At 39.8% G+C, this 12,523-nt stretch overlaps 1 protein-coding gene across 1 annotated transcript in view; it reads right to left on the bottom strand.

The window, feature by feature from the left end:
* LOC108718598 (fibrocystin-L) overlaps window positions 1-12,523 on the bottom strand; it is an 85,487-nt gene that overhangs the window by 60,957 nt on the left and 12,007 nt on the right. Inside the window, exons 13-20 of the mRNA XM_041565671.1 lie at window positions 11,762-12,024; window positions 8,315-8,403; window positions 8,071-8,230; window positions 7,158-7,287; window positions 6,233-6,376; window positions 4,263-4,420; window positions 1,442-1,555; window positions 146-298 (exon numbers count right to left, since the gene is read on the bottom strand). Of these exons, the coding sequence (XP_041421605.1) occupies window positions 146-298; window positions 1,442-1,555; window positions 4,263-4,420; window positions 6,233-6,376; window positions 7,158-7,287; window positions 8,071-8,230; window positions 8,315-8,403; window positions 11,762-12,024 (1,211 nt within the window). The remainder of the gene's footprint in view (window positions 1-145; window positions 299-1,441; window positions 1,556-4,262; window positions 4,421-6,232; window positions 6,377-7,157; window positions 7,288-8,070; window positions 8,231-8,314; window positions 8,404-11,761; window positions 12,025-12,523) is intronic.

Here is a 12,523-nt window from a genome sequence, read left to right as displayed (position 1 = left end):
TTTTTAAAATGTGGATTATTTGGTCTATTGGAGACGGCCTTCCTGTAATTCTGAGCATTCTGGATAATGGGTTTCCGGGTAATGGGTCCCATACCTGTACTTGTCTTCATTACCTACAGTATGAAATTGTAAGAAATATAATTACCTGGCTGTGAATGGTCAGTGAAATAAAGCCATATGTTGTTTGGTCAGGCCTAAGGTCTGCTGAATCATACACAGTGACTGGATTCTTCAAAGAAAAGCGACCACAAAATGCTGGAGTTTCAGTGTTTGTCAAAATGCCTCTTAGATAATTTAGCTGCAGAAAAATAGACAATATGTCATCTCAATATCTTGTGATTAAACACTTGGGGGCACAATTATCAAGGGTCAAATTTCGAGGGTTAATAAACCCTCAAATTCGACCCTCGAAGTTAAATCCTTCGAATTCGAATATCGAATTCAAAGGATTTAGCACAAATGCTTCAATCGAACGATCGAAGTAAAAATCGTTCGTTCGAACGATGAAATCCTTCGAAACGATTCAAGCAATTTTAAGCGATCGGTTGAAGGATTTTTATTCGGTCAAAAAAATTTTAGAAAAGTGCTGGGAAAGGTCCCCGTAGGCTAACATTGAACCTCGGTAGGTTTAAAGTGGCAAAGTATGTAGTCAAAGTATTTTTTAAAGAGACAGTACTTCGACTATCAAATGGTCGAATAGTCATATGATTTTTACTTTGAATCGTTCGAATCATTGGATTCGATCGAATCCGATCGAATTTAACCCATTCGATGGTTGAAGTACCCAAAAAACGACTTCGAAATTCTAATTTTTTTTCATTCGAATCCTTCACTCGAGCTTAGTAAATCTGCCCCCTGGCCTTCAAAATGTACAACTTTAGCTCTGCATTGGAAATATGTTTTGTCTGTTGTATAATTGTCATTAAAGTATCAGCACAGATTTAACTGGCATGGCCCCCGTATGTAGTAAAAGATCCTAAGGGGTCTATTTATCATGCTGTGTAAAAAGTGAAGTGAAGCATAACTGATAATGTTGCTCATAGCAACCAATCAGATCTTTGCCTTTGCTTTCTAACTGTTGAACTCGAATTGCTGATTGGTTGCTTTAGGCAACATCACTGGTAATGCTTCACTCCACTGTTTACACCACATGCTAAATAGGCCCCTAATTTGGTCCAGGTGCAGTAATCCTTGTCAGTGGGTAGCATTTATAGGTCACTTAGTTACTGAACTGAGTAACTGGGAAACGGTTATTACATAAATCTGATGTAAAGTGACTTGCAGGAGTGTAAGGCTGACGGCACACTGGGTGTATTTTCCAAGCCATATTTCATCCATCTATAAATAACCAAAACTAATGTTGTTGCTGCTGCCCCTTAACGTGGGTGGGAAATGCATCAATTGCTGATTATTTATTCTTTTATTAACAGTAACTTGTTACCGGAGTGAAATCATTTTCATAATTCTTGAAGAATTTGACTGCCATATTTTCTGTGTACTTCACATAAACATCTGGGCACATGGAACTCAGCATCTCTTCCATGGCAGTCTCCACCTGGAATAGTAAAATATTTAACATAAAAAATCATTTACTGTAATAAACAATTTTCAGGTTTTTATATAGTGTTAACACATTTTGCAGAGCTTGACAGAGATCATACATCATTCACATCAGTCCTGGATTAGTGGAGTTTAGGCTGGAACTACACAGTGGGGCCGATTCACTAACTTCGAGTGAAGGATTCAAAGTAAAAAAACTTCGAATTGCGAAGTGTTTTTTGGGCTATTTCGACCATCGAATGGGCTACTACGACCTTCGACTTCGACTACGACTTCGAAACGAACTATTCGAACTAAAAATCGTTCGACCATTCGATAGTCAAAGTACTGTATCTTTAAGAAAAAACTTCAACCCAATGTTAGCCTATGGGGAAGGTCCCCATAGGCTTGTCTAACTTTTTTTGATAGAAGGATATTCCTTCGATCGTTGGATTAAAATCCTTCGAATTGTTCGATTCGAAGGATTTTATCGTTCGATCGAAGGAATAATCCTTAGATCGTTCGATCGCACTATTTGCGCTAAAATCCTTCGACTGCGATATTCGAAGTCGAAGGATTTTAATTCCCAGTCGAATATCGAGGGTTAATTAACCCTCGATATTCGACCCTTTGTGAATCGGCCCCGGTGTGTGTCCTTCCGATCCAACTTGATGAGCGGAAGCGCAGGCTTCATGTTGGATGCGCCAAATCTAATGCAAGTAATACAAATGTTGCATTTACAAACTGATTGCATCCGACACAACATAACTGTCGGATGAAGACGCAACGTGAACATTCGCATCCGACAGTCGTGTCTCCGATGCAATCACTTTGTAGATTTGACATTTTTATTACTTACATTAGATTCGGCACATCCAACGTGACGCCTGTGCTTCCTCTCATCGCATCGCTTTGGAAGGACGTGCACCGTGTAGTTCCAGCCTCACAGTCTAAGGTTCCTATCACATTCACACACACTATGGTCAATTTAATCAGGAACCTATTAACCTGCTTGTATTGTACTGTATATTTATGGAGTGTGGGAGGAAATAGGATTACCAGGTGGTAACCACAGAACTGAAAAGAGGTTTTCTTAGGGGGAAGATTTATTTAAAATTAAATATGCAGAACTCTTTCCAGCAGTACAGTCCTATTTCATTTTTAAAGGAAATGTAAACCTTCAAAAAAAAATTCAATTTTCTCAGAGCGCAATTCTAAGCAGTTTACATTAATTTTTTTCTAGTTTTCAAGAAACGAGCAGTTTGTAAATGGCTAATTATATTGGATAAGAAATCAACAGCACCACCTGCTGTTCATTTCCGGATACAGTCTGCTGGAATTTTATCAGCCGACTTGTGATGTTGCTCTGTTTAGAAAATGACATCAGTGAGCAGAAAAGTTGTCTGACATTTTGGATTTTTGACACTATTGACCAGGGGTGATTCTGGCCTTTCTGCTGCCTGAGGCGAAAGTATGGCAATGCGCCCCCTGTGCCACGCCCCTGTGCCACGCCCCTGTGCCACGCCCCTGTGCCATGTTAGGAAATGTAGGAGGGAAGGAGGGTACCCCCAAAAAATTTAAACGTCGCCTGGTCTGAGCTGGCGAAGTCAAGTCTGGCTCAAGAGGTAACGTTCAGTAAAATCTGCAAATTAGCGTAGTTACGTCACTTTTTCAGAGCGCAACTTCACCTGGCGAATTTACGCCAGCACCCGTTAAATAGGCAAAGTGCAAAAATTACATTATGCTGGCGAATTTTCACTAGCGTTAGCCACTTTGCCTTTTAGTAAATTTCCCCCTTAATTTCCACAAAAACGTTGAATTTCGTCTTTATGTATTAACCAGGGAACATACATCTTTTTTTTTTTTTTTTTAAATCTAATTTTTTTTTATTTTTTAACTTTTCTATACTTTTTTTAACTTAAGCCTTGACTTTTTTATGACACACACACAGTGGGAGTGGAACAGACAGGGGTAGTACAACTATTATTTATTACAAATATTTGTTATTAACTTTTCTGTAAGTACAGTCAGTACAGTACCTGGTACTTCTTGTGAACAAACTCAGGCCCTAGACAGATGCAGCAACAGCCAGCCAGCCGCCCCAGGCACTAGTCCAAAAACAAATCCAGGCACTGCTGCAGCCTGCAGTCGAAACTCCAAAAGCCAGCGACCCAGCCAGCGACCCTGGAGATAGTGACGTCACCGGCGTCACGTGAGCAGGGACAGGGAGCAGGCAGCGGAGCGCAGCGCCAGCACGTAACAAAGTCACGTGACGCATGCGCACTGGCCTGACTCCATCTCCGCACTCCGCACAGGCACATCATAGGAGGAGTTAAGGGCGGCACTGAGGCAGCCGCCCGTCAGCAGCAGTAGAAGAGGGGATGGAACAACTGTCAACTGACATGACAAGGTGAAAGTCGCCGGTGCAGGCGCATTACACGCAGCGCACATTTAAATTTTTTCTAACTTCACAGCACGCCAGGCCAGCCAGCACAGCAGTCCAAATGCCGCCCCTTCAACTAACCGACATTTTGCCGCCTGAGGCGAGATTCTCAGGCGGCCTCATTATAGAAGCGCCCCTGCTATTGACCACAGTAGGATATTGCAAGGTTAGAGCCAGGTGCGGGTAATCTGTATGTACTCATTCTAGGCACCCTTTCCACCCACACATTTCTTAACAATGGAAAACCTTTGCCCTAGACTGTCACATCACTCCAACAAACCTCTGCAGGAGATGCATTATCTGCTATAGGTCTTGAGTAAACTCCATCCCACACTAGGGTGAAGGTGCTCATGTCAGCTCTTCCTTTGGTCTGTTCTGCCACAGTCACCGTAAAGTTGCTCCCATCTGGGATCTCAAAGGAAAGCAACTGGAATTCACCTTAGGAAACAGAGAAAGGGAAAGCAGCAACATCAAAATATTTCAATAGAAATATGAACTGTGGGCCTTTAAAGGAAACCTGTCACCATTGTGTTAACACTAGGAAGGTAATAAGACTATTAAAAAGAACCACATAACTCATTTATAACACACTTATTTCAATCAAATCTCACTAAAAACCAGTTTAGAACTACTTTTGAAAATGTCCACAAGATCCTCACTGAAGCCCGACTTTACTGAAAGTCGTGAGAGCAATGCATCATGGGTAGAATCAGCCCTGCAGACGTCTCTGCAGTTGTCAGGGCTGGACTCCATGTGTGAATTTTATCATAGTTTAGGAGTCAGCCATAGCAAGAACAACAGCAAACAGCAGGGAAGCACGGACACCGGTATGTTTATCAGCACCGAGGAGGGAGGGGGTGGGGGTGTCAGGTTTCACATAAGGAGCTAAGTATTTTTGCCACATTACAGAGCAGGAGTAGCAGCTAAAGTTTAACCACAGAGCTGCTGCTTTCTGCTCTTTATGTAAAATTACTAATTATGTTAAATTACTGTAATCTTGACAATAGGTTAATTTACCATTCACACACTCCCTCCTGGTGGCTGTATTTTTTTGTATTTAACCCTAAATCCCAGCAGTGTTTTTATCTGTTTGTGTTATATTACACAAAGATTCACACAGATTCATTCATATTGTATGCCACTCTTCCCCACAAGAGCCACACACCTACAGCAGCTAAGACTGATAGCACACAGGGCTGGGTACATCACTTACCCCATCTAAAAATCAAATGCTCTGTATGGCTACAAATTTATTGTTATTGCTACTGTTTTATTCATCTTTATATTCAGATGCTCACCTAGCCATGTTCCAGTCTCTAGTTTAAATCAGTGCATAGTTGCTAGGGTAAATTGCACCTTAGCAACCAGATTGCTGAAATTGCAAACTGGAAAGCTGCTAAATAAAAAGCTAAAAAAAACACAATAATAAATAATGAAAACTAATAGCAAATTGTCTCAGAATATCAATATCTACTTAATACAAAAAAAAAAAAAAAAAAAGGTATTTAACCCTTTGTCTGCTGGGCAAATGCTCTGATGTTCTGGATGTTCTTCAGCAGCCGAGCTGTTCTCTCTGCGTCGGTGGCTTCTGCCGCCTCCGCAGAGAGTGGGGAGGAATAACAGCCCCCTGGGCAATGAGGCTGGGGGGCTGTCATGTTGCAGGGCCAAGTTCCTGCTCCACGAAACAGTAAGTGCAAGTTTTTAGACACTTACATACATTTACATTACATTTATACTTTTACACAAACATTTTAAAGATTGCTATTTTTTATTTTGTACACTTTGTTTATAGTTGAGCCCCAAAGGACTGCACATTCTTAGTAGTTTTTAGCGTTTCGGAAATTTCCTAGTTTATTTAGATTTTTAATAGTAGCCCACACAATGTACTAATACAGAAGGTGTTTCAAACAATCCAAACAGAATATCAAGTCCTGGTGTGACATGAGTGGTGCAGAGCCTGTCTTATCACCGAGCATAAGCATACTCTATGGCTAAGCATTGGCAGTTTGGCACAGCCCATACTAAGAAAACAGAGGGGTCCTGTTTCAAGATGGCAGCGCCTATGAAACCCTTTATATATGTAGGATATTTTCTAATACAGTTCAGATATAGACAAAAACAGCTGACTAAAGGGTTAACCTAAGGAGGGAAAAGATTTATATTACTGATGTCTCAAGGTGATAGGTCCTCTTTAATCACATACATGACTGGGTGTATTGGCCTGTAGGGCTGGCTAATGAGAGAACATACCTCTTTGGGAGTTGAACGTCACGGTGTAGATATTCTCATTGCTCCCACCTGTCATGGTTACACCTACAGTGTCTGGTCTCAGAGACCACAAGTTGTTTAGGGCAGTCTGAACATCAGCAGCCGACGCATCAGCTGACAAATAATCTGAAGGGATAATGGAAAATATGGTACAATCATGGGTCACTGCATGCATTCAGTGACAGTACTTTAAATATAGATTTTCCCAACTCCTCTTATTGTTTAACTAACATATTTCTACACAACCAGTATAGATGTTAGAATATCAAGCCAGAATAGAGTGGATTCGACCAGACTGTTCAATCACTAAGCCTCCGTCCAATGAAGCCAATATCAAATAGAACAAGAAAGTGATGAATTTCAGTCCAACGCAGTGGGTTGCAGCAACCCACTGCGTTGGACTGAAATTCATCACTTTCTTGTTCTATTAGATGTTAGAATATATTATGTGAGTGTATAGATAGGTTAGTAGAAGTATGTGTGTGTCTATGTGAGAGGTTGAACCAGATGGACTTTGGCCTTTTTTCAACCCAATTAAACTATGTAACGATGTACCCATATAACTATGTATTTAATTTGCTTTCTCTACCATTATACTGAATGAATTGCTTACATTTATGACATATGAAATTCTAATTAGGTGCTAGATCCTTCTCTGTATGCTGGATCGTATTCAAATCTAATCAAAATCAGAGAGATATGTAATCCTATTTTTTACTCTGTTAGCCATGTTTGTCAAATTATTGTAAGGCCCCTATTAATGTAGAGCATAATGTAACTTGCTGGTGCTATGTAAAAAATGATGATGATGTAATTTAGGAAATCTGCTTCAATGAGAGTGTTAGGATGGAGTCATAATTAATATATAGTATCCTAATATTCATATAATGCTTACGCGATGTCTTACCTGTTTTTTCACTGCCAACGATGAGCCTGTAGAACAGTGCAGGACAAGCAGTTTCACAAAGTTTTATAACATTGATTGTCTGAACTTCCTTTATTGCTGTAGATCTGCTCCAGTTCTGCAATGTTATAGTCTACAAGAGATAAATGTGATCTGATCACTGAGGAGTTTTTTTGTGGAAACATTCTGTCGAAGGCATAAACTCTGATTTGATATAAATGTTGGTGAATAGTTTATTTTGAGTACTGGTCAAATGGACAACTCATAGGCATTGGCCTTGACCTGATACCTGAATAAGATGCAGTTATCCTTAAGTTATTATCATTTGTAATACAATATTACTGTTCATGTTATAGTATAAAGCTTTTTAGCCAATCACTAAGGGGCCAATTCATTAACTTCGAGTGAAGGATTCGAAATAAAAAAACTTCGAATTTCAAAGTGTTTTTTTGGCTACTTCGACCATCGAATGGGCTACTTCGACCTTCGACTACAACTTCGAATCGAATGATTCGAACTAAAAATCGTTCGACTATTCGACCATTCGATAGTCGAAGTACTGTCTCTTTAAGAAAAAACTTCGACCCCCCTAGTTCGCCACCTAAAAGCTACCGAACCCAATGTTAGCCTATGGGGAAGGTCCCCATAGGGTTGGCTAAATTTTTTTGGTCGAAGGATAATCCTTTGATCGTTGGATTAAAATCCTTCGAATCGTTCGATTCGAAGGATTTACTGTTCGATCGAACGATTATTCCTTCGATCGTTCGATCGCAGTATTTGAGCAAAATCCTTTGACTTCGATTTTCAAAGTCGAAGGATTTTCATTCCCAGTCGAATATCGAGGGTTAATTAACCCTCGATATTCGACCCTTGATGAATTTGCCCCTAAATAAAGTCACACTATATGATATAGTACCTGCTTCTCTTGTAATACAGTCGTCTGGGACTCTATGCTCTGTAATTCATTAACTGCATCGGATGTCTGTGTTTCACTGTAGACACTGCCAGGTTTATATACGCCCACGTCTACTGATGGTGTCCCATAGACATGTTTTAAATATATTTCAATGTAATACCTATAAAACATAGTAAGAAAAGTGATTTATTTTAACACTTTCCCCAAACCATTAAAGAAACAACCTTTAGAAAGCAAAACTTACGGTTTTCCTTTCTGAAGCCTAAATGTTCTTGACTGCTGTGACTTATAAGAGAAATAAGAAGTTGAATAGTCGCCGTTTGCAACCTTTGTCTGAAATGAAAAATAAAATGAAATTAAGTACAGAATGAATTCCAAATATTATTGATATCCTTTATTTATATAAAGCCAATCACTAACACGGCACTTTACAGAGATCAAACCCTGCCCCAGAGGAGCCTCTTAAAGGAAAACTATACCCCCCAAACAATGTAGGTCTCTATTAAAAGATACTGAATAAAACAGCTCATGTGTAAAACCCTGCTTCATGTAAATAAACCATTATCATAATAATATACTATTTTAGTAGTATGTGCCATTGGGTAATCATAAATAGAAAAATGCCATTTTAAAAAATAAGGGCCGCCCCCTGAGATCGTACGATTCACTGTGCACACATACAAACCACATGTAAGGTCACATGAGCCAATTAACAGACAGAGTTCTGCCTTTTGCTTCCTCACTTCTTCCTGTTACAGTTAGTGTTGTAGTATTTCTGGTCAGGTGATCTCTGAGGCAGCACAGATAGAGTCACGAAATGGTGGTTCAAGGCAAGAGATGTAAAAGGGCAATATTTATGTAAATATATATTCCAGTTTGGTAAGATTCTTTAATATGTCATTCAATTTGATATAAACTATCTGTTGCTTAAGTATTCATTTTGGGGGTATCGTTTTCCTTTAATTCCCTACCAGTTGCATAAACACAATTGCCAATTTACATCATGAAATAAATGTGGATATTTTTCAATGGATTTTTTGGAGTGAGACTTTTTGGAATAACCTTAAGTTACAGTATATTTAGAAAAAGTTACAACAAAGTCATTTTCATTTACAACCTCATTTAATTTAATAGACAACAAAAAAGATTTTGAATTTTATGAGTTTTACTCTTCTTTCCCTGAAACACAAAACATGATGCACAACATGTCTAGCCTAATTCCTTTAAACATATAAATATATACACTTCTCTATATCCATTTATAATATATTTACATTAAATAACGTATCTGGTTCAGTAACCCATAGAAACCAGGAACCATTCATTTACTTCTATCACAGCAACTCCCTAGGCACGAGGGAGCTTTTGATTAGAAGTTACTGGTTAATGGACCAAGATATATGCTATAACCAGAGTCCAACTGGTCTACCCAAGTATGAAGCCCTAACGATTTTTAGTTCGAAACGTTCGATTCAAAGTCGAAGGTCGAAGTAGCCAATTCAATGGTCGAAGTAGCCAATTCGATGGTCGAAGTATTTTTTATCCTAATCCTTCACTTGAGCTAAGTAAACGTGCCCCCTAGTGTGCCTACACTGCTAAATAAACACATTGCAGTTTAAAAATACTGCCTGGAGCTGCTTGATTCAATTCGCTTTCCTGATATCGTATCCCAAGGTATGACACAGACACCTGAACCTGCAGCCGTAAGGAACTGAACATTGGGGTCTGAATCAGAAAAACTTCTTTATTACATAAAAGGGTAGTTCACCGTTAGTAGGTGTTGACAGTAGTGTGCAAATACAATTTACACTTGGGGAAAACTTTATTACATGATATGTAAACCCTCTCTTCTAAACATTGTTGTAATTTACATCAATAAATTTTTTTCTAGTTTTTAAGATATTAGCAGTTTTTAACAGTGAAGATAATTCATGTGGAACAACAGAGCCACCTCTTGTTCATTTTAGCCAATTTCTACAATCAGCTAAACATTAAAGTACCAGTAACATCAAAAAAAAATTTAAAAAATTTGTTAGTACACAATGAAAAAAAACACCAACACAAATTATACTTTAAAAAACCAAAGTCTTTATTAAGAAAAAACTTACAGAAACTCTGCTTCCTGTCTTGTACAGAAACGGCGAAAGGGCGACCATCCATTGAGCGGCACTTGATTTCTCCTCCCTGGCTCTCTGCTGCTGGATCTTTTAGCTGCCACATTCTGTGTGTTCTGTAGTACAGCAGCGCTTCCAACATGAACTTTCTGCAGATCTGCGGTGCCTTGCTCATCGGTTCCAGCCGCGGTGCAATTACCAACATCCCCGAGGCGCCTTCTGCATTCGCTAATTATCCCAGATCTATGGGTACAGGATGGGAAGGTCCGGACATTAAAAGCCGGCTCTGGATGCTGCTGCTGCCCTTCGCCTCTTGAGCCGGTTGATCTCTTACTGCTGCCCCTGCGCACCGGCACCATATCTTCCTGGCCCAGTCTCCCCTCTTGCTGGCTGCCCGGGAACAACTGCCGGCGAATTGCTTTGTTTGAATTCCATTTCCGACGCATTCCATTTCCCTGCGCACCGGAACACGCATTGAGTTGTGCACAGATATTATACACACGGTGGAAGACACGGTGCCGGTGCGCCGTTTTTTTCGGAAAAAAAATTTTGACGCCGGCGAATTTTTGCCGCGAATTTTCGCGGGCGTTTTGCAAATTAATTCGCTGGGGGCAAATCGCGCAAATTCGCCGCGAATTCGCGCCTGGCGAATAAATTTGCCCATCACTAATTCAGAGTTTAGTAAATAACCCCCTAAGTTCGTGAGATAAGATTGCTGCTTTGCATTATATTTTAAGCACAGCAACATCACAAAATGTTTCTTTTTCTCACAAAATTAGTTTCTCAGATGAACAGCAGGTTGAAAAACTGCAAATATCTAAAAAAAAACATTGGGTTTGAGGCTTTACATTTCCTTTTAAGATCATACAGGGAAATCCACATGGAATAATCAACACATTTATCAAAACAGACAGATAATGTTTATACATTTATTAGAATGTGCTCAACAGCAATGCCGTCAATGCTCACTTACTTGTTTTGTGATGAAAAGTCCCACAATTTCTCTTCCCGACCATAATTTACATCTGCAAATTAGGATTCGATTTGGCAAGGCACCAGGATTCAGCTAATCCAAATCCTGCTGAAAAAGGCTGAATCCCAAACCGAATCCTGTAATCGGTGCATCCCTAAAGGTGGCCATACACGGGCCGATAAAAGCTGCCGACAGACCGTGTCGGCAGCTTATTGGCCCGTGTATGGGGGCCCCCGACGGGCTTCCCCGATCGAGATCTGGCCGAAAGTCGGCCAGATCTCGATCGGATGGGATTAAAAATCCCGTCGGATCGCGGCCGCATCTGTTTGTTGATGCGGTCCCGCGATCCGACCGCCCGTTTGGTGAACGCTAGGATCCGATCGTTGGGCCCTAGGGCCCACGATCGGATCAGCCCGATATTGCCCACCTCAAGGTGGGCATATCGGAGGGAGATCCGCTCGTTTGGCGACATCGCCAAACGAGCGGATCTATCCGTGTATGGCCACCTTAACAGAAACGTCTATCAACCAATCCAATCTTTGCTATTATTATTTTAACAGCAACAGACCAATCAGTGCTACAATTCTAAAGGCTGGTACTGTACCTTGTTTGCTGGGTCTCCAGTTTCACTGAACATTAGGATGTAATAATCATCTCCCTTGATATAAAAGGTGTAGTCATCCGTTTCAGAAGGTACAAAAAAGCCACTCAGTCGGACAATAAAATCTTGTAGCAGCCATGTCTGGGATGCATCTTCTACCCAACTAACACCAACAAAATTAGTGGTATTTTCATTGAAATTTATGGCTTGGTCAATTCCATATGAAGATGTTTTATTCCACATTTCACACTTCAGTCCTCGGCCGCCTGTTAATATGTCAGGTTAACATAGAATAATGTTGATTAATTGTTGGTTACAATATGATATATTAAATATTGCTGAAATATTCTGTAATTTCCCTAATTTCACAAATTATACTTAATTAAATGATCCAAAAAAATATAATGAAATCAAGAATCAAAAGATAACTTTGTGGGACATTTGTATAATAGAAAAAAATCAGGATCAGATTGTAGGAATTACATTTTAAAATGGACATAAAGGGGCATATTAATTGAAGCTAGCAGGTGCCACAGTCCAAGTGAGTTTCCACCGCTCTCTATTCTCTTGCATGGGATTTTAGTTTCACCCTTCACATTTTGTGTGCCTTTTTGGGCCCAAAGCTACCTATGGAATCAATCAACCCTTCACAGTACTGAAATAAAATACTAAATTATTGGGAAAACTGGCCTGTACACATGCAAGAACTTTAGGTACTTTAACTGATGGATCTGACTAAATATAAAAGCAATGTAAATGTTAATT

The sequence above is a fragment of the Xenopus laevis genome, chromosome 6L (genome assembly GCF_017654675.1).
Source record: "Xenopus laevis strain J_2021 chromosome 6L, Xenopus_laevis_v10.1, whole genome shotgun sequence".
NCBI lineage: Eukaryota > Metazoa > Chordata > Amphibia > Anura > Pipidae > Xenopus > Xenopus laevis.
The sequence above is the reverse complement of the archived record's forward strand: the minus strand, read 5'-3'. Positions and strand labels throughout refer to the sequence as shown.